Source organism: Ptiloglossa arizonensis, chromosome 7 (assembly GCF_051014685.1).
Source record: "Ptiloglossa arizonensis isolate GNS036 chromosome 7, iyPtiAriz1_principal, whole genome shotgun sequence".
Taxonomy (NCBI): domain Eukaryota; kingdom Metazoa; phylum Arthropoda; class Insecta; order Hymenoptera; family Colletidae; genus Ptiloglossa; species Ptiloglossa arizonensis.
The window spans coordinates 5,833,654-5,858,003 of record NC_135054.1 but is presented as its reverse complement, the minus strand read 5'-3'; the positions used below and the strand labels follow the sequence as shown (position 1 = coordinate 5,858,003).

General features: G+C 35.5%; 1 protein-coding gene across 2 annotated transcripts in view; it reads left to right on the top strand.

Moving 5' to 3' along the window:
* The window catches only part of Chat (Choline acetyltransferase), a 114,540-nt gene that overhangs the window by 32,357 nt on the left and 57,833 nt on the right, over positions 1-24,350 (top strand). For both annotated transcript variants that reach the window (XM_076315522.1, XM_076315521.1), the window contains exon 2: positions 5,876-6,067. In XM_076315522.1, the coding sequence (XP_076171637.1) occupies positions 5,924-6,067 (144 nt within the window). In that variant the 5' untranslated portion in view covers positions 5,876-5,923. The remainder of the gene's footprint in view (positions 1-5,875; positions 6,068-24,350) is intronic.

The window sequence follows — 24,350 nt, the reverse complement described above, 5'->3', positions numbered from 1 at the left end:
AAATTGTTGTTTCAATATCTAACAGTTTGGTAACAGGCCAGCGTTAATACGAGTCCATGCTCATTCGATCGCGTACTGTGGTAGATTAATTTGAATATTTTGTATCATTTGTTTGTATAAAAAAATATATTCAGTATGAAATGCGTGAAATTTTGTTACAGATCGATCCTTATCCGATGAAAATTTCCAATCGATTTGATCGATGGAATTTTGCACCCTCGAAGAAGCATAATTGTAAAAAAGTCAAGTAAACAAATCACTTTCCTCGCTATTTATGTTTATACGATGTGAACGATCTTAATGCAGATTATTAATGCGGATTAAAATTCGTATATCTTTCATTAATCCGCATACAAGTATTACCAATAGATTGTTAAGGTTTTTCCGATGAGAAAGATTCCGAACACGACTTTGTTTGAACCGTTTCTAATTATACATTTTTGTATCACTTTTGAGAAACCTACAATTGGACTCATTTTCGCCGTGAGAACTTCACCAATCCATTGACAATGCTTTCATAAAAATCTAATGAAAAATATGAATAATGTAAAATTTTAATCAGCGAACGCAGATAATTCAAGCGTAGCTGATTGTTGCTTTGTCTCGTAAGAATTAAAAATAGGTAAAATAATACTCTGGTGAAAATAACTTTAACGTTTCAACTGTCAAGCGTATATACTCGCTCGTTGTTGTTAGATCTTGTTCACTCTCGGTATATCTTTCTCCAGGTAACCGATACTTTCAATTTTCTTACTTGGAAGGGGAAATTACCGCATATAATTCTGCCTTGAAGCACAAGATAAAAGAAATAGTTTTTAATTAGGTATAATGAAAGAAACTTTCCAAAATATTTATTCACGTAGAAGATAGGAGTCATTGCGATTCAACGTTCGAAAAAAAAATATGCAACGATCCAATGTAATCGCGAAATACGAGTTGGTTCGTAGTTGTTGACGAGCGTTTGAAACAAGAATAAAAATCGATGTTCCTTCGCGGGAAAAAAAATAGTAAACAACAAATCATCTCGTAGCTCACGCCTCGATGCGTTAATTTGTACAATATTTATCTCTGTACCGAGACAGTTGCAAAGAACTTCTCTCGTTTTCGTGAGAAAAGAAATGTAGCTTGAACTTAAAATACATTGGATGAAGCTATTTTCGTCCTTATACGGAAACGTTTTCGATGTTATAAGCAAGACTGTGTATAGAGACACTGCGGAAAGTCACGTAACGCATACCTTACATCCTATTTAAAAAAAAAAGAAAAAGGAATTCAGGTTGTATTAAACGGTGAACTCTTAAATTCCTCCTGGTAGGGGTAAATCGATGAGAATCCAGGCCCGAGGATCGAATATTTCAAATCCACGCAATCGCGTGGCTTGATAAGCTGTTTTGGATCGAAACGCCGGGTGGAAGTTCGGGGTCCCGGCGTGCAAAGGTCGTTAGCAGAGTTTCGAGCGGTGCATAGCAATGAGCCTTGAAAAGGGGGTAGAAAACCTCCTGGGAATCTAGACACCCGTTACGTGGAAACTCGTACGAAACGAACGGGCTGCTCTACAACACGAAGGGGCTGCCTTCGGGACAAAACTGACTCACGGCAACCAGGATAATCGAACTCGTTACGAGCATTCTCTAGATTCGTTTCGTGCATCGAATACTATATGTACCGATTCCTTGATTCTTCGTGTATTTCGGCTGGCCACTCGCGAAAGAAATAAACGATTCGCATTTAATCGACGATCTGCTTTATCTTACTTGTACTTCACGTGTTAACATTTTAACAGATTTCGCGCCACTTAGGCGTAATGTTGAAATATCGAAAACAAAGGAAAGAAGAAGCATAAGTATGAACGATCGATTCAACGTAACGATCCCTCGTTACGTATAATTGTATACTGCGATCTAATTTTTTTAACAGCCTTTATTTCTATCGAGATCTTGATACACCAGCCGTCACTGGACACGACGAATGAGACTAAGATATTCAAGATTATAGATATTCGAGATACGCCGTTGTACGACACGAAGAACGCGATTAATAAATAGCGAGTCGGGTATTCGGTTCGAATTTGTAGTTTCTATATTTACTCTTTTCGATTACCGATTAAAAGGAGGACGAATTAGATTTACAAACCCGATAGGACAGTATTAACGCCTATTCGTAAACGCAAATTAATTGATATTTTCTAAAACATGTATAGGGAACTATTCGTGGGACTTCTGAACTGTACACAATCTGTATACATTTGAACAAGTGAAATTCGTAAACGTTAAAGAATGTCATTCTACATTCCTGGTTTTTCATAAGTGCAGAATCTCCAAAAAGCACCGAACCGCGAAAATAAAAATATATCCTATCGATTATTTTTTCTACATATTCCTCATCCGTATATTTAGATAATTATTGTTCTCTAGTGACTTTATCCATTTATTTTTAATATTTCTTCGTTTCCAAACATCACTAAGTACAGCGTTTATAAGTAATAATTATACGCATATTATTATTATTATTTACATATTTTTTAATTCGTAAAATTCATACCTTACCTATCTCCGATACTATTGTATTTACTAATTTCTTTTGTAATTTCTTTACTAATTTCTATATTATTTTTCTACTCCCATCATTTCTTTCAAATAAATATTTATAATTTCTGCTATTGTAGGTTCCACAATTGTGTTTATGCAGAAGATGAGTTAAAATACACGAGTCTGTTTATGCAATTTATTTCCATTAATCTAACACTAATAACAAAATTAGCTTCTTTAGAACTGGTAATTAATCTTTATTACTCTTATATTGGTCTTCCATTATTTTAAAATTACACGATTGAAGCGTGTGATGATTCCCACTCACTCTGCAGTGCGAAATATCTAAGTACGCTATACAGAAACTTGGTTATTATAATTTAGGACATCCGTTCCAATGTTCCGCTAGAGACATACACTAATACGGGTTTACTAGACGTCAAACGTTGTCGAGAGCCAAAAGACAACTCCAAAGTTTTCACGTTTTAATTACAATTTTTTATTTTCCTATTTAGAAATCAACTTTGTGCACGTGTGGCTCCAAGTGTTGCAATAATCATAGAAATTTTTAATCTAAAAAGTAACGAAAAAGTCACGTACATAGAATCAAAAAAGTATTCATAACTATAAGGAAATTTCTCTAACCTACGAGTCTGATTTTAATAAAAGTTTGCGCGCATGTAAAGTATACCGAGCCGCATATGACGACAATGTTTTTATCGACAAAAATGTTCTCGAGAAAATAAAATCAAGACTGGAAAACTCAACATTTCTTCATTTTTTAATACAATTTTTTAAGAGACTTTACCCACAATCGAACGATAAAGCTCTCGAAAAAAACTGAACATTTTTTGTAAGAAAATTTCTGTTGCAATTTCTTGATTTTTCAAATAGAACTTCGTAACAGTGCGAAACAGGACAAAACTTTTTACATGAAAAATGTCAAGCTCTCGGTGCTCTATAATTCCGTTTGAAGAAAGTCCCAGGAAAAGTTGCATTAAAAAAACGAAAAAAAGAAACACTAAAATCTTCGAATCCTTGATTTCACCTTCTTAAAGAAATTTCCTGTAGTCAAAAAAATTTCTCTATATAAGCGCTATTATGCTCTACGCGCACACTTTCGTTAAAATCAGTCCTACAGGTAAGAATCTCCTCAAAATATAACATACGAATACTTTTCGTAGCTGCTGTACGCTCAGTCGTTTCGTTGAAACGTCGTTCCATGGATTCTACCATTACGTGTTTCACGAGTGTTCGTCGATGGTAAGAAGAACGCGTAGAAAGCGTGTCACTCGGTGCACAGTAGTCGCACATAAATCGTCGAGCATCCTGCTTCCTTGTTGTTGGTCACGAGTCAGGCGACGCGTGTCGATTCCGCGGCGTTGTTTATCGGCCTTGAGCACGGTTGTAGCACAGCCAGGACCACGCAATTAATGAATCTAAATACGCGAACAAGCGTAGCGAGAAGAGAGGAGAGACCATTACCAAGCGGCGAATCTCTCCCCGTGTCTGTCCTTGTCCGTTACACGCGCCGGAAACACTCGCAACGAAGAAAGAAGGGTCGAGGCGTGTTCAGGTTCACAGAGTTGGTCTTGTTAGACCGGCAAAAGGGGATTCTGATCAACCAACCGTACCGGCCTTAAGGGCTCTTACTCCCATAGACACGCTTCGTTTCTCAATTGATTCTTTATTTTACAATCGCCGTGACATCGTAAAGGCCAACGAATGCCACGTTAGGACGTTCTGCGTATGCTTGCACCCCAGGACTTGTTAAACTTCGCGTCGATGACTTCATCGATTTCTGTTCTCGTTCGCAACCTCCGAGCGAACCGTGTTTGATCGTCGATGCGCGAACCGTCACTTGTATTTCGTTCGTTCCGAGAGAGACGATTACTTTTGAAAAATCTCTCGACATTGGCCATCTTCGAAAGAATATTATACTCGTGGATCTGCGCGACGAATTCTCTTTTCTGAAACACGCGGTACGTGTCTTGCCAGATATTGCGAGCAAGACAGTAAAAGATTATTTTTATCATTACTACTATTATTATTGTGTTATTTATGGTTTCGTTCTTCCCATAATAATAGCTCGTGAAGCCAACGAATGTGGACAACACTTCGCGTTGTTTTCACCGCATACAACGCATCGATTTTTATTCCAGTCTTCGATATCATTTTCCCTTCTGTCTTCACCGAATATATGGTCCATCTATTTCGAGTAGAATTAAAACTTAATTTATGAGTTTGGCGTAAACATCGGCTCAAACTACAACGTGATACTATTTCTTACTACGTGAAAAAAGTGTTGTCTACGCAAGAAATTGAAATGTCGATTTCTAGCAAAATTTGTAGAGTCACGATATAAAATACATAGACACGATCAATCAGTTTCGCTTGAGCAAACAAAACCGACGTATTGTGTCTTTGACAGACCGTTTGACAAATATTTAATCAGTCTGTGTATTATGATTTCTACCTGAATTAATCTATTGCATCGCAATACATATACTACATTGAAGTACATATTTAGTTTTATTCAAAGATTATGTTCTCATACATGGAAAATTAAGTTCTGGAGAAGACATTCAATTAGAAACGTCATCTTTTTGGACAAGTATAAGCGATTGATACAACACGGTTTGAAAACAATAAAGCAAGTTCATTTAAACGTATGTTCTGTTTGACCTTCCTTACGAGATATAAGGAATTTTGAGCGTTGTAAAAGTATATTATGTCGCACGAAAATTCTTCAAATTAAGAAAAGTCGAAAATAAGGAATTATTACTCTCTTCTTAGTTACTCGATGCAAATTTATTTAATAAAACTTTCTTTCAATGACATTCTTTTGCCCCTTTCGCTAAGAACGTTGTACCATATAAAGAATTAACAAATATTAATAAAATAGATTTTATCGAAAGAAAATATCACAATTACTTTGTATTTTGTGCAACTCTCAACTTGGCAAATTAGAAAATTTGACCTTTTATTGAAACTTTAAATACGTAATTCCGTTATACCATAACAGATTAAGGAAAATCGGCTTCGATCTAATTATATCTATCACCTGACCTATAATTCACAGAGACACGGTTTTCGTGTCAAGTCTGTTTAAATATTTCAAGCTTCCCAACCGGGGTTCGCACGTTTATCATACAGAAATAACCGACTTATATTTGTAAATGTCAGTTCGGCAACAATTAACCTTTAAACAACGTTACAAATCACAGCATGAACCATTTTAAGCGGATAAATCGATCGTCCCTTTCGCTCGGTTTCCTGTCCCACGTATTAACATAATGATCGATTCTTCTCCAATAATCATCCATTTCCTTCCTTTCGATTTGCAGAAGGAAGAAATCCTGCCGACTCTTCCGGTACCGAATTTGGAATTAACCATGCAGAAGTACTTGGCCCAGGTTGAGGTAGTCGCTCCATCCCATTTAGAGAAGACCAGGAGTCTGGTGAGGGCTTTTCTTTCTGGACCTGGGCCGAAGCTTCAACAACGTCTTTTAGAACGTAGGCAAACAATGACTAATTGGGTAAGTGATTTAAATTCTTTATTCGCTCTGCAATACTGAAACATTCCGATTGCAGCTATTTTTTCACTCATTATGGTTCCGAACTGATTAAACGAGTCATAGTGAAATACAAAAATCATTTTTAAAATTATATTTGTGTATTTTATTGGTAGCCTTGATCAATTAAGAATTAAATATTTTTATCCATATCACACGTATCTTTTTCATTGAATATTGGTAAGACTTTTTAATAAATACTTGATTATACATTTTGCAACATTGTAATCCATGAAAACAACGTCGAATTGTAAATGAAACATTTAGAAATATGAAACATTATTTACATACTCGTATACACAATCATTAATACCTATTAATAGGAATTAAATGAAACTGATATTTTCAATCTTTACGTAAATATTTGGCAAACAGTAATGGTTAACTTCAATCGAATGTACTATTTAATATCTAAAAGATCATTCTTATTGCGAAGCGAAAATTGTATAAATTTTCAACAGTTCAATTGAATTAATGAGTACAACTTATCAGCGTATACAATGGTATACATTCTCGTAGTCTACAAGCAACCATAATCAATTTACTATCACGGTTACTAACTCGTTAACTGTTGCGTCGTCTCTAACTCTTGTGCACTGTTGAAATAATTGTTACACTGAAATTATTCGGGTCAAATTTATCCGCATTGGAAAAATATCATAACATTTAAATAAATTTGCTTCCATCCATGCTAATACAAAGCATAAATAATTATTTTATTAATATAAAGGGTCATAAGTAATTTTGAACTTTATAAGTAACTTCAAAGTAATAATTTAGAACAAGATTATAATAAATATAAACTAAAATCTCTTTACACATTTTTTACAAACAATTACCGAATATTTTTTCCATATATGATATATACTTGTATGTATTTACATATCAAATTGTACAACTTACCTTTCTGTCGTATATACTTACTTTTGGTCTTACAGTTACTAACAATGTAGGTATAATGGATTACTTTCCTGTATGTTTTGTACTATTTTCGACGAAAATTGATTTTTAGTAGAACGGTACTACTACGAATGTAAGGTTTACCAAATCTTGGCTTTGATATCAATACCCGGCATTTGTATAATTTTGCATTATTCCAACTCGGATTTATCTTCGTCCATAAAATATATGCGCGAAGAGCTAATACAAGCTTATCATAAAACCAAGTCATTAGCCAATGATTTATACGACAACGACAAATGTACATAAGTACATATGTTACTATTAATTGATCCAATGCATCTACAGGACCTTTAGCAGAATTATGTGTTATAATTTCTCATTTTTGGTCTGGACTAGTAGGAAGTTATTTATTATTATGTGCATTCTATTTAGGAGTATAATCGCACATTTACGATGAAAATATAATTAGTTATTACAAATTTCCTGAGAAATTAAATAAGTAATGCACCTTATCAAAAATAAGTTTGAGTCAATCTAACGACCGAATAATACCAGAGTAACAAATATAGATATCTCGTACAAAACAATATTTCTCGTATAAAACTCTAAATGCATTTTTCCTTGCTTAATATACCCTTCAAGTAATGCTGATGAAAGTCGATAAAATTCATGTAAATCGAATACTTTGTTAAAAATTTATTTAATGGCAAAATTCGATTTCGAGTCAAATTCACCCGAACGGTGTACAAGGATTAATAAAAATACAATGTAAATTTTCTCGCATTTATTAAAATTATGTTGTTTAATATTCTTCGCATGAACGTTGTAAAAGTTCTGACGTTTTGAAATACTTGCAAACGTCGCGTAACTTATGCAAACTCTCTCGTTAAACATTCAGAACGTAAAAGGTTCGGTTGAGCGAAATACGAAGGCTGAGCTGTCGGAAACGATAACGGAAGAAGAAACTTCTTGACTAGACAGTTCAACACAATTTTCGTTTCAAACCCCGCTGCCTCGCAGGAATACTTTCTTTCTACAATATATAATATTACAATATTTTCGAATTCATTCGTATCATCCAAATATCATAGAAATACATGTATCATCCCAACGAGAAATCTTATCTTATCCAGAATATACATCTTCATCGTAATATGTAAATTTCAAAGAAACGAAACAGAACTCGTTAATTGTATTTGGGACATACAGGTTCAACATTGTGAACACTGATAATTAATATAAACTTGTAAATGATTCGCAATTCAGATATATGGAAAAGAACAGTAACTACGAGCTACATGGACCAAATAAGGCCTGTAATATGTTCTGTTTAAACGTATACCTGTTTTTCTTCAAATCTGATGTAAAAAACCTTGACCGAATAATAGAACTTCTCCAAAACAAAGAAAATGAATTTCTACAGAAATAGATTCAAATACTATGTTACGTTAATTTTAGTTTGTAAGCTTTCTGTCCGATTACAGAAACTACATCTCAACAAATTTTACGTCTCAATAACAATTATACGAAATAAACGATCTGAAATTTTTTACGTTTCAATCTGTTTATATTATTCTTTTTTTAAAATAAGTGTTTATTTCTGTAATTGAACTGTTGCATCTACATTGAAACAATATTTTTCTTGGTAACTGCTCCCTAGTTACCGAACTGTAAATCTTTTTATCAGAAGAAGATAAATAGGAAAATGTTGTAATATATTTAAAGAAAGAAAAAAAAAATGATTGTAAAATGTTCTTGACGTTTCTGCCTTAAACGTTCTTTTCTATCCTCAAAATGAAACGAGTTTCCAACTCGTGGTAAAGTGATTTTAAGATTTTCTCAGCCGATCAGGAAGAGGATTTCACTTTCATTATTGTAAATTCTCATCCCTCCACGCACAATTTGTGCATAAACAATTACTTTGTAATTGTCCTGCGCAAAACTTGTCAGAACTAGACGGTATCTCACAGTGACGCGAAGATTGACAGCCTGACACTGACGATTCGCGTGTCACTAATCGGAGGGCTTTGCTTCTCTGCGACACACCGTCCAATTCTGCCAAGTGTGTCGGTGTATATTTAAATAAAATGTTTCGTAGAGAATTTCAAGTGACATAAAATCAATCGTATTGACCATCGAAGGAATACAACTCGTTAAATATTCACGGTGTAAAAGCGCAAAAGGAATCAGATACGAAACGCGAGTCCCACTGCCAGAAATAATAGACAGAGAGAGAAAGGGGGGACGTTCTTTTTCCGTCTAAGTGGCACAACAGCGTTTTCGTTTCAACCCACGTTGCCTTTGGAGAATTTACTTCAGCCTATAGGATACAACCATGCCGTTCTCCGTGACTTTTGCGATCCCCCCATCCCGTAGCTCGGTCCCAAGAGAATCCCGGTTCGATGCATGCCCCGCCATAAGCCTCCGCGTCCCCACGGCCATCCGGTCCGAACTCCCGTAGCACATAAATAAATAAATAAATGGATTTACGAGGGCTCGCGCACCGACTCGTCCCATAACGGTTCGGTGGAACGGGAAAGGAACGAGAAGGTGGTCCTCCTAAACTCGAAAGTACACTTGAACAATGCAAATATTGCGACAAGAACGACAAGAAGCCGGGAACGGCAAAAAGGGTTGAAGAAAGTGCACGGTTCGTCGATGGCAATGGCGTGGCTGTTACACGTTTCGTTTTCGGTCTTTGGTGTTAATTTACCGTAAAGCAGACCTGGACCAATTTGATTTCAAACGAAAATAAGGAATAACCATTTGAAATAACATTTTTGCCCATTATTTCCCGTAACGTTTCTTTTAGAGGTAACCGAAATGTCAAATAATTTGGAACAATGGGTATTTGAAGTAACACGTATTTCATTATTTAAAACACACATTATTTCAAGATACAAGTATTTTATTATTTAAAACGTTGAAATGACAGTATTGTCGTTTTCACAACTAATGAATATTTATTCGCTTATTGAAATATTGCAAATAAAAATTTTTGTCTAAAACAATGCAACTACTTATCGCTACAGAGTATGCTAGAAATTAGTTCTACTCGAACCTGTTGGTCATTCTCTGCAAGGTGATGTATATGAATCATTACCACGCCCTATATTTGATGTTATTGTACAAATACGAATGATAGACAATGAGTTATTTATTTCCTGTTATTCGTCTTATTTTCTCTAAATCATCATTTATTATTAATCAGAGTTATTTCAAATACACAATTGTTATTTTATAAAATAATATAACAGAATTGTATTTCAATAATGGAATGACTTTTTAATCGAATAATATATTACCTAAAGTAGTATTTCAAATAAAATTATTTCAAAAGTGTCTAGTTCTATTATGTAGAGATTTCTATTCCATGACTGCAATTCACGGGTACACATATGTGCATTAACATATGTACCTATATTTTAATTCGTGCAAGTTTCAGCACAGTGGTACAGGTAGCGATAAGATTCGAACCGTTTGAAGATACCTTGCGTCAAGGAACGTAACTCAACACGTCCAGAAGCAATTTGCAAGACTGACGCGATCGAATGTCTTCTCTCGTCGTTGTTGGCTCACCATACTTCACAGAGAAACTTCCCCCAATCTCTTTCATTGAAAACCTTATCCTTCTCCCCGAGACCTGAACTTTTGAGCACCATATCGTTAACCTTTGTTGCAACACTTATACTCGTCTACGTATTCTACGTGTCTCGCGTCACCCTCTTTCCCTTAAACAAAAACTCCTTCTCTCCCAGTCCCTTGCAATTACCCTATTTAATTATTGCAGTAGAGTATACGGTTCTTATCCCTTGCATCCGACACGATCGTAACTTACATCTTCGTTATTTATACGATTGTTCGTAAATATGACCACATTTCTCTTGTTTGTAAAATCGTCTTGGCCGAACGTGAAGTACAGATGTATTCTTCGTCTTATCTCATTTTCGAACCAACACTGCTTACCTTCGTATCTCCATTTTACACTTTTAATACAACTCTCTAGTCTGTATCTCGTTTAAACGAACTGAAAGATCCTTTGTTCCAACCGTTTGTATGATGGATTTGGATAGATACGTATGATCGATAGCAAATGGAATAAGCATTAACAGAGAAGTGTCAGAGATTGATACGAACAAGCTTGCACGGATACAATGATAAACGAGAGTGTATGATTTTGAATCTATGACTGCTTTGTGTTCAGCCAAGATAATTTCACGAACAAGGGAGAAACATAATCATATTTACGAACACGATAAACGTAACAAAGACACTATTCTTATTATCTATCCTATTCCAATTCTAATTATTACATTCTTTCAATTTATAAACACATTTAAAGTTAGGTTTCAACAATAACATTTTAACCCCAGATTTTGACTTTTAGCAGCGTTCACGTGCTCTTTGCTTCAGTTTTTTGTATTCGCGTAACTATACAGAGTCGTTTAAAACTAGGACCTATAGTATGTACGTAACAGTAATGTCGATAGAAATTTCATTCTTCTTCTGTCGTCGTGTGACAGAAATACTAATGCTCTATTAAGTGAAACAATTTATGTTTCCCCTCCTTTCGCTGAACGATGCGTGCCGATTAGAATCAGAAACGAACGCTCAGCGTACAAATTTCTTGGGAAGAACTTCGCCATTTTGACCTTTGAATTTAAAAGCGTCCAAATTAGAGGACCATCGACACGTAGCTCTGCTCACGAGTACGCGGCGCATCAATCATTTCGTGTTATTACCTAATGCGTGTTAAGAATACATAAAGTGGATGTCTATCAGGTAGTTCGATGCATTACGAAAAAGGGCGAAAACTCTCTGTAATTAGTAGTGCGTCTGCATTGCTAATTGTAAAAGTTTTGCAAGATCTCAGGATCGGTTGGCGCTCGCCTCTATGTAATTTTCCAACGGCTCGGATTGAATTGCCTTTTAATGAATCATTATGCTCGCATACCGATTTTCGTTACGTGACACCGTAGTTTGTTAGAAACACGCAGCGTCTAAGAGTAAAATACAAATGCCGAGAAAATTTCTTCGTAGTGACCATTATATCGGTGGCTATTCAAATCTACTTTTCTTTTCATTCTCGGTAACTGGATAAACATATCAATTCAAAAAATAAAAGAAATATTACATTACAGAGAAAGAATAACGTAATTGTGTACGCATATTATTTGTATTAATATGGTTATACGAATTACAATGTACTTGAACATTATACACGATTTATTTGTACGCAATATTAAAACTGTACACGTAATACTTCTTTTTCTTATTATATCTCGTTCGTTAGTTACATTTTGGTGTTAGTAACATTAGAAACTTGCAGTAATATGTCTCTTCGTTCTCACCTCAATACTCACAAAAATCTCTTTTGGAATATGAAGAAAGAATAACGTAATTGTGTACGCATATTATTTGTATTAATATGCTTGTATGAATTACAATGTACTTGAACATTATACACGATTCATTTGTCCGCAATATTAAAACCGTACACGTAATACTTCTTTTTCTTATTATATCTCGTTCGTTAGTTACATTTTGGTGTTAGTAACATTAGAAACTTGCAGTAATATGTCTCTTCGTTCTCACCTCAACACTCACAAAAATCTCTTTTGGAATATGAAAAAATCATCATACGAAGTCGTTGTCTTAACCTTTTATAAATAATCTTTCATTACGCGTCCAATGTACTATATGTAGTTTGTTGCGTTTACTTATTTCCAATATGTTTGCACTTTAGGTAGAAAACATTTCTATTGCTAAAGAGAAGGTGGAATTGGTTACAACGAGTATATCATTGAGTACCCTTTTTCATTGAACTACCCTATTTCGTCCAACCTTCGCCTACGCACATTTCGACCTCGATTTTAGGTCTTTTTCGGTAAATGATACTAATATATATACAAAAGTTACAAAATAGCATATGAAAAATTTGAAAAAAAATTTTTCTTCAACATTTATTCATTTTGATTTCTCGATCTTCTGACCTGTCAATTGACACATTCTTCTTCACGTTACTACGTCGGTGGAATTATACTCTACTTGAAAGCTATTCCTAAAACTGCGTATCATTTCGAATGTTTAAGAATATTATGAGAATAATTTTCTTCTTTCTATATTGGTTCCTTACTATCCTCTTTATTCCAGTCATAGCTTTCGTTAATTTTTTTTACAATTTTGTCGACGCTCGTCCAATTGGGCTCATTATTTCCCAATCATTCCCTTACATCATTTTCTCTTATATCTTCTGATGCTTGATATGTTTTGTAAAGCTGTGAGCATTTCATCCATCATCTACATTTCGTCATTGTTACTTTGTTCGTTCACCTCTGTTTCTGACAGTAACTTATTCCATTCCTCTTTAAAGATACTGTTTTCAACATCACCCGATGCACTATTCACCAAACGATTACATTCTTTCATAATCAATGCTTTGTATACAGTATTTGCAAGTGTATGTCAATATTATCAGCTTTTCGCACAAATTTGTAAACAAAACATTGTTTGCACGATCGAACGTTACACGATCTAACGTTAACACGGTTAAACGATGTTTGAATAATGAAGATTCTACTGTATATATAAACATTAACAATACTTCGTCTTTTATCCCCGTCTCCGGTTCAAAGACAAGATCGTGTGTTCTAATCCTATTAAATTTTAAGCAATGTAATAATTTTTGTGATAAGAATTAATAATCGTTACAATTAATTGATATACTCTTAGTAAACTCAGCCAATTTATTATCAATAGTAGTACGTTTTTGATTCCATTCTTCGAGTCACAAGATTACTCGATAGTACAATATTATTTGATAGAAACCTAAAATAAATATATAAACAATAAATTATTAAAGAAAAACAATTACTAATCCGAAAGTTACTACAATGAAATAAGAAACGCACAATAATTGTAAATTTTCGTCCCGTTCCTCGCTCTCATAATTTATTGTACATAAATATGAAAAAGTTTATTTCAAGTAATTTGTATCTGTCGATGGTACGTGACCATTTTACCATTTATTTATTATAACAGAACAGTATAAAATAAAAACCAAAAGTGTTTCTTTGTTTTAAATTACACGAGTTCAAGTATTATACATCCTTTATTAATACGATCATTATCGCTTTTTATTTAAATCCAATTCAACCATTACGACTGTACTGTTATTTTTCGTCCCCTACTATCGTTCCTAGAAATCTGAAGACAATCCCAAAGCAGAGATTTGAAATGTAATAAAAGTATACGCGTTTATTCAAGACTGCACTCGACTTGTTTACCATTTCACAATTTATCTACAAACACTTCTATAATTTATTAACATTGACGGATCGTTTCTCGAACCGGTTGAACAGCGCTTCGTCTGGCTAAATTTCAAACTGAAAATATTCGTAGCGAGACCATATTAGAAATCTACTTTCCTACGACCACGTGTTCCAGATCACTTAGCACGAAATTTCACGTACGCGCTACATTGAGTAACACTTATAAAAGAATCGAGGCAGGCGTCCTGCTCGATTAATCACTGTACAGGGGAAAACCGAGACGCGATCTGAATCAGATTCACCCACGTGCATGAGTGCAATCTGAAAATATTTTTCGCGTTGATAAATATAGATACTTACGGTGGAATTACATACAGTGAATTCGCTTCGTCGTACTCGGTTAGAAATACTTATTGCGCGATTAAATTGCGCCATGAACTCTCTGTGTGAAGCGTTCGTTATGGTCAAATATTTGACGCTGGATTTACACAGAATTAATCTTGGATTGGATTGCAACATCTCGGGTTATTCAGGGTACAAAATGAGAAAGAATACCTGTCATTCGCTACGAAATACAATTTTTATTTCTACTCGAAAAAATAAATGAAACGATATTCCACTGGACACGGATTGTAATATTAATTGTTTTTTTTTTTGGATATTCAGTGTTTTAATTTGGAACTCGATAATTCTTCAAACGACTATACCTAGTGTAGAGTAATAATAATACTTTCATAGGATCGCGAACGTCTTCATGATTATTTAAATCTGAAATTTTCATAAGAAATTCTCTTTATGTTGGTGTTTTCTTTTTTTGGGGGGGGGGGGGAGTTTCTGGAAAATTTCCCCTATAAATATCGAAAGAGTTTGTAACGTAGAAATATATAGATTACCGAAGTATCCATTTCTATTAACATTGTTCATCAGAGTTTTACAATTGTAAGAGAATATTTCCTTGTACTATTTTAAACCTATCAATTTGTTTAGAGGAGCATCTTTCACAGAATATAAAAGCCACTGCTTTACACTGTCTAAACACAAAAGTAATAAATACTCATCCTATTTATATAACATCCTATTATATAAACGGTGATTTCAGGTAACAATAATTCTACAGCATGCGTAACTGAAGCTAAGATGAGAAATAAAATTATTGGTACAAAATGCAATATTGCAAGGAAGTTTAACAATCTTCAAGATGAGGAGAATAGATATCAAATTTAGTATTAAAAAGAAGTTAATGGTAGTCATCTAATGGCAAAAATTTGAAACAAAAGTGGAAATGTTGGAACTTAATTCAAGACCAGTTAAGGAAAAGAACAATTGGGTTAACATATTCTGGAAATAACGTGCAAGTAAGCGTAATTAAACACATCGGGAGGGATTAAAGTAATTGATTTTAATAATGGAATATTACAAGAGTTGAATATTAAAATTATTTTTGGATTTCTTCCACTTTCAATATTAAGAAATATCAATCTGTGAAACCATATTCGAAATAATGTAATAATACTAGATTGTTCAATAAGTTTGGTCGTTTCCTCCATTGTAAAAAAATACTACGACACTTCAATTTTGAACAACTGTAAATATACGAACGAGTCTACAGATCAACATGAAACTTCACACGTGTTCATCAGACAGTAGTACCATCTTTAATAAAATAAAACGACGAACCTAATAGCTCCTTTCTTATCGCACGACAAAACTTATTGAACAATCTATTACGCAACATTTCAAAAATGATAAATAAAATTAATTCATCTAATTTTATTAATTTAAACACACTAAAAGCATGAAAACCCTGAGTAAATTTTTTTCGAGTTACACCACATCGTTAGGATATTAAGAAGAATATCATTGTTAGATCGAGTACCATGAATTCATTACATTTAAAGAAATGAAACGAAACGGGCGATTTTACGTCGCTAAATGCATCTTTTAAAGGAATATACATAATATATGCATTGTTTTGGAAGGGAAAATGATATTCGATTAAAAAATACAACATTCGAATCGCGCGAAAGTTTCGACTCCAGCAGCCCCGATCGGGACTGTTTGCTCTTTCGCAACGAGCACTTCAATTTTCGTGCCACAATGTCCGCGCGTCCCAGTCTGCAAACATTGAAATTAATATTTTAACCGAAAACCAATTTATTTCACGGATGGGGAGTCGGTCGATACACAGCGAGTTCTGTGCCGTCGAACGTTACAACTGGTTGAACGTTTCTTTATGAAACTAGAATGACGTTTCATCACGAACCAAAACGAATAATGGGCCCAGTTACACGTGACCATCGATCAGACGAAGTCGACAAGAAACGATGAAAGGAAAAGCAAGATCGAACGTGTGGCAATTCGCAGCGCACTCGCTTCTGTCGAGAAAATTGCTTTCGCGACATTTCGTAGGGGGCGACGTTTTGCCACGGCCCTTAAACGAGAGGAACGAAAATGTATTTCCGGATGTGTACCGGCAAATCGAGAACTCTGCCCATCTATTACCAACGACCTTCCCTCGCTTTTCCTCCGCAAACGATTGTTCGATCAAACAACGCGTATTTTCGTTACCCATTCGTTGGACACAAAACAGAAATACGAAAATATCGAAGGGAACGAGAGAAATGGTACATAATACGATAAACTTTTACAATTTGTACGAAATTCTCGTTACAAAGATAAAACAGACGATTTTTATTTCATCGTGAAAATACAACGAACGATTTTTTACGCTTTCAGTCTAGTAAAGATTCTTTGGGAAAAAAATACTTTTCATCGATTGTTACTACAAATGAAAATAAAAACGAAATTTATCACGTGTTCGTTGATACAGGAACGTAAAAGAAGCTTTGTGCATATAGCAGTGGCCAGAAAAATTGCACCGCTTTTTGAATATATATGTGGATATACATCAAACTTAGATAGATAAAATCAAGCTTACAAGTTAGGGTAATTTCCTTATACATGTAATATGGCGGACGAATACCTTCACGAGCCACTGTACGTTATTACACAATTACACGTAACGTACTACAAACAGAATTTATTTCACTATGGAATGCTTGCAATATGCTCGAGAAAAAAAGAAACTACCCGAAGAACAACCTCGCTGTTTACTCGCATATATCAGGCAAGAGTTAAAGAAAGTATGTCAAACCATTACAAGTATTTGTACAATTGCTAACGAACTCCGTAGTGGTTGCGACTTTGATCGTCGTTTGAAAAGGGAACAGATCAGTAATAATGGAAGAGCCTTTATTTTGCTCGGTTGTCCGTGAGACTTAACCCGAACGCACGAAATTGCACATTATTTTCTAACTACATATTTCCCGAGTAGGAATTTCATCGAAACATTATATCGACGAACACGATGGAAACTCGTTTCGTTGTTAGTATCCATCCCGAGGAGAGATAACTGAAATTGGATCGTTGAAGCGTACCGAATCGTTAACCGTATCTCTCGAAACAAATAAATACAGAGAAACAGCGAACATTTATTCATCATTAAGAAGACGATTTATCAACGAAAATTTCTCGAGAAGGAAGGAAACTCCCTTGAACGAGTTTCGAAAGAGAAACATCGTTCTTGCGCGTCTCTAATTGGAATCTGGCTCCGATCGAACGAAATGCGCGAGATTATCAGAACTTTTCACGAAGATCGGAGGAAGAAAAGTCAACGATGGAGGAAGAGAAGCAATTTCATCGTGAAACGCAACGATGAAATTCCCGAGGATTCGAAATCAAAACGTTCGCTAATTGCGCGATTCCGAGTCGACGAAAAGGCGGGCAAATCGAGAAACCCTGACGCTCGGAGGGCGGGAGGCTAATTCGTGCCCTTGTAATTCGAATTGAATTTACCGCCAGGAAAGGTACGAACGGACAGACGGACAACCGGGGTTGAAGCGGTTCGCGAATGAATAATGGAAGTTTCAATGAAATTTTCCAGTTCGCCGCGGGGCACCGTAATATTAGCTTACCGCCGCCACGGTTCCAACAACTAAAGCCCCCACAGATAGAACCCATGAAGCGGGCGCCCCGTCGGGGTTGTCCACCCCATGCTACGATTTTATAGAGACAGCCTTCTCGCCTCCGAGAACGCGAGGCTATTGTCGAGCGGAGTGAACGGAGAAAACACGAAACACGACTGAGAACGACGAAGGAAACAAGCATACAATTGACATGGCGGAGGGGGCCAGAGGGGGTGGAGGGAATTTATTTAAGACGACATTAGCCAAATTCGTTGGAATTCGAGCGAAACAGCTGGTCGTGCACGGTGTGCTGTGACATTTCATTAGGGCGAAACCGTCATTATTCGCATTAGGTTTCAAACGGTGACCACTATTTTCATAGCGTTGGTGGTGACGTGACGTCAAATTGACTACGTAACATTAATGGTGACTTGGCGTTGAATTGACTCCGTGTCGTTAGTAGCGACACGTCAATTTGGTGTATACCTAGGTGAAGGTATATTCTACTTGTCGACGCTACTGTTTCTTATTCTCTGGATAATTTCATTGTATTTATAGTATTTCATAAACGAAATGTATTTCTCGTGAATAGAATTACGATAATGTTTTTTATTCCGATAGACTTAACAATAATGAAACAGTACATTTTAATAGATTTTTCAAAACGTTGAATCACCATTTATCGATACGGAGACAATTTTACTTCGAGTCAGCTCTATCGATACGGAGTCAATTTAACTTGAAGTCACCTCTATCGATACGGAGTCAATTTGACTTCAAGTCACCTCTATCGATACGGAGTCAATTTGACTTTAAGTCACCTCTATCGATACGAAGTCAATTTGAATTCAAGTCAGCTCTATCGATACGGAGTCAATTTGACTTTAAGTCAGCTCTATCGATACGGAGTCAATTTGACTTCAAGTCAGCTCTATCGATACGGAGTCAATTTGACTTCAAGTCAGGTCTATCGATACGAAATTAATTTGACTTTAAGTCACCTCTATCGATACGAAGTCAATTTGACGTCAAGTCACTACTATTGTAGTGATAAGGAGTCAATCTGACGTGCATCGCTACTAGTGGTAGGAGTCAATTTGACATACACCACTCTAAGGTTAACAAAGACTTTTCGGTTAGGGGAATATTTGGATAACGGAACACTTTTCTGTCGTTGATCGTTTTATATTTGAAATAATATTATGGGATGTAAATGGGAATAAAAAATTAATATTTAATGGGAATAAAAAGATACTCCGGACGAAACAATTTCTTCTAAATTCATTAGAGGATGAGAATGAGAAATCTAAAATTCATTAGAGATTTAATGAGAATAAATTCATTAGAGGAATCATCTCAGGTATGTGTATTTTGCATTTTGACCCTGGTTGTGAGTCATCTTCGAAAGGAACAATGTTGTTTCCAAAGAAACGCAATACAGGAGGTGGAGTAGATTTAATGACAATTCTCTTTAACTCGAATTAAAAAAAGAAACTTTTCTACAGAAGATCCAACGCGATGAATGTCCGAAACTTTAAGGAGTTATTCTAAGCGTAAAAATAAAACTACAATTAAGAACGTCGAAATTGGGCTTGAATTACTAATTACTGAAAAAATGTGTAAAATATGTTAAAAGTTAGGGACTTATACTACTGCCGGCGCGTGGACATCAGGTAACTCACGACGAAGGCAATGTGCAAATTTATAAACACATTTCTTTAATTATAATTCTCCGTAATTTGTCGTTGATTTAATACTTCGCCGTTTCTTTAATGCGACGAAATGAACTACTGTAAAGTACTTAAAATATTGAAAATATCGATATACCACGTCGTGTCGTATATTTTGGAGCTTTTTTAATCAACGTTGCTATTTCATCAACACCGATCACCTTTGTCGTTCCACTTCGTTCTCAAAAAAGTCACGGTTCTCATCGACACACGAGAGTAAACACAGCCACGTAGCCTAATTCTTTTCCGAGAAATTGAGTCACGTTACCCAAGGACGCGTGTAACCAATTTATTATTCTTCTTATCGTTGTTTAAAAATATTCAATTTGTCACGTACGATTGAAATGAAATATCAAATTTAAAGCGACCCCGATTGGAACTCGTATACCATGTTGTATGTTGGATGACGTACAACGCTGCATAAAATCTGAAGCAATGCAGGTTTAATGAACGATAAGTTGAAACATCAGTAGACGTTTCATGGAAAGTTGGAAAAATTCTCTACACATTGCAGCCTTGAAACAGAAGTATCGAATGTTCGTTCTTATGACCAAGTGTACCTACTACTTTCCTCGGTAAGATTCGTCGAACAGTTCATTAAGTCATAGGCCAGACTGATTCAGTTCATTGCCGCAGAAATGGCAATGTACGGCAGTTCGGTGAAACTATCGTTGTACTTTATCATTGTCGACATTTATCCAACGCAGCTACTATTGTATAATCAACGTTTCGAGATAATACTCCCCAAAATGGCAAACGAACGAACTTATTACCAAATTATTTGTTCACTGAGAGAGTTTTGAAACGAATACGAAATAATTGATAATCGTTCGGTACAATGCTCGGTGGGAACACTGAAAACTTTATTGAGCCGCGAGCATGCAAATCCATTAAACCCGATGAATGTATAATAGAACGCGCAGATAACGTAAACGAGTCAAACGACTCTTCTGAAATGATAGGTTATAAGTTTCAGCATAATTATTTTCCTTTACTACGGGGAAATTCTTGGAAAGTAAGACTTAGTTGGAAAGTAACGCTGACGAACACGAACATGAAAGAAAAGCGTTGGGCGACGGTCTATTAAAGCCCGATATCTACGACATTCTTGTAAAATAAGATCGTACAAGTTAAAAGATGGAAAACGCGAAAGAGAAGAGAAGATTGGCAATAGTGGTGAAAATGCAAAAATGAAGGCAGATTACAAAAGAATTTTAAATTTATGTATTCATGTGCAAGTGCATTATAAAGCTCGAAAAGTAGCTATAAAAGTTCATGAGTTTACAGCCCTTGAAAAAATGTAATTCGAAAATAAAATTTTATGGAAGATTCTTCGATTGATATTTAGTTGCCATCTAAAAAAAAGAAATATTTGTTTGACTCTCCAGAGCAAAGATAATATCAAAAACTGAACATTAAAGACTGTACGAATTTTTACTTTGGAAAGAGAAGATACTAAAAGTAAGTAAACAATGTAAAGTCAAAAATGTACATTTAAATCCAAATTGGATAAAATACAATAGTAAACATTTATCTCCGAAATTAAAAATTTATTTTCCCCAGTTTTCTTTTTCAAAATATGAAAGCTTCTACCACTGCAAAATTAATTACTTTCAATTTGGATATTTGCGTTACAAGAAAAGTTTGCATTTACGTTTACATATGTTATTGCTTTGTGATAACTACATTGAAAAGTGATATACTTTTTTTAGACGTATTCGAAAATACTTAAACCAAAAATATACGAAGAACTAAGTATTTTATTGTTGTATTTGCTTTCGATTTTAAAAATCGAAAATGAATCTACTGTGAACAAAAAATAAAATTTTCTGAATACTATATTTATTTCTGTTTAAGAGTGACTCACACAGAGTTAGGTTGTGGCAGGTACAAACGTAACATTATTCAATTCGATAATCCCCTTTTGATATTAATAAGAACGACTCATCGATAAAAAATAGAATCTTCGATCAGACTCGCGTTAATCTTATTCCACTTTCTAAAACATTTTCAACCGTATTATTTACACATTGCTTAGTGTATTACTTCCTTTTTTTACAGATATTTAAAATATTTATTCTCCATTCATGATATTTGCGCGTAAATTATAATATTCTGTACGCTCAGTCTGAGAAATACAAAACGAAGAAATACCAACGAAGGATAATAAATCTAAATTATCGGTACGCCACAATGGGGAACACATTTTACTTTTCCAAAATTCAATGTAATATTTTTGTATATAAAACTCGTGAACATTAAGGCACGGTAAAGGATTCCGAGAAATGAATCATCGAAGCGGTGTTGAAATTGGAGGTGAAAAGTTGTGCTGATCAAACTACGTCGAAATATTACTTCTCCGTTAAAGTTGAATCATCTATAAAGTAGAGGTATGTGCCTCGCGACCAGATGGACGCTTCCCCAGAACGATCGTAGACACGTGCAAATGGCTGTGTGTTCAGACTCAGAGGGATACTTTAGGGTAAAGTAGCGTGTCTCTCTCTCTTCCTCCAATGGTAGAAGGAAAAGAGCGAGGGAAGAAATGGGAGGCAATAAAGTTTCATGTCTCAACTGGCGTTATATTCTGGATTCAGTGGAATCCTCCTTTCGAACACTTTGACCGATACGGCCTATTTCTTTATCGTTCGACAAACTTTCCAAAGCGTCTCATTTTTCACGAATTTAACGATTGCTCAAAGGACAATGCTCGAAGGATACGCATCTTGATACGAGATAAGTACGAACGTGTGAGGAAACATTTACAGAAGTAATCTGCGTCTGAAAACTTGGGACAAGGTCTTAACAAATATGAATCTTCAAACTTTTCGATCAACAGATAACGATTAAAATTAAATTTGTGATTAATATTGAAATGATAGTTACTTCGTCGAGACAACGTTTTATCGCAAATTTTAACATTTTCGTTTAATTTGGAGATGTCTTTGTCAATCGTAACAAAAAGGCATCCGAAAATTGTATTTTACAAAAATTTTTCCTTGTTTCGATTCCAGCTGGGTTCGTCGTTTATAGAAAACAAAATCACTTAGACGGTGAAACAGTAAATGAAATTATATTTTGAAACGATTATCACGAAATTAACGATGAAATATAATACAAATGAAAATGTACTGGATTCGTTACACTCCCTATGAATACATCCTCTTGAAAACACTTTGTCACTCGTTTACTCAAACATCCCAGTCACTTCTGTCAATGTAACGCCGTAGATTCTTCGTTGCACTCTGTTAAAAATACACGATAATAACAAAAATATACATTACATCCACAAGTTTGCGTCTAAAGATACTTCCATCGATGCTCGTCTATTTTAACCGAATACAGAGCTCATTTTATACCTTCATTTTCCAAACCTCTTATCAAAGAGAAACCATTTATAAAACGTTTAGGTCGCCCAAGGGATTCTTAACGATCCTTAAATTATCGTATCGTGCACAGCGACAATTTTCTATCGATCGAACTACGCCACGTTACTATACTAAATATACTTCCATAGATTGTATCGCTTTAAGGATTTTGAGAAACATTTGAATCTGCCTTGGAAGTTAGGGAAAGCGGTTGATCCCGTAACGACGAGGCGACGGTTACGCTACCGAAAGAGGATGAAAACCCAAACGGAGTACGCACCGCTCTCAGAGAGGGTCTCTCGGTCCACGGAGAATTCTGTGTCGAGAATCACCTCGAAGTACGTAACTTTTCTTACGAATCCCTGCGGACACCGGTACTGGAGGGAAAAAGCGGTTGAAACAGGGCGGATCGAAGTTTTCCCCTCTTCTCGCGTTGAATCGACTTCCTTCGAGCTACTCTTCCATTCCTTGGAAGGAAGGAAGGAAGAAAAAACTACGTCTTTTCGATACGTGAGGTAATACGATGGATTGTCGGCGCACTTTCACCTCCGCGTTTACCGTTTTTATCGAAGAACGCTGGCGCGGTGCAGGTTCATCGACACAAGAAGCGATAAAGTCGAAGCCTCAGAGTAAATCGATACCCTTCCAGGAACGACGGCGGATTCCTCTTTCTGTCGGGCCTTTTTTAGCTGCTCCCAGGACCTTTTCGAAGGCGTGAAAAGAGGTAAAAAGACGTAGAAGAACAAGGGTGCCTTTGTCGAGGGTGATGCGCTCTTCTTAGGTTGGCCTCGGTACTTCGTTAGATCGGTTATTCGAGGCTCTCAGGATGTCGAGAATGGTCGACGTTTTTTGGGGGATCGAATTAACTTTATTCTCGCAAGTTTGCCGTTAGTCGAGTTTTTAAAGAATCTTTTGTATGCGAACATTTTGTTAAATTATGAATCGTCTCAATGGTGATATCCTCGATGTAACTTTCGCGAAGAACGAGGTTCGAGTGTCCGATGGATATAATT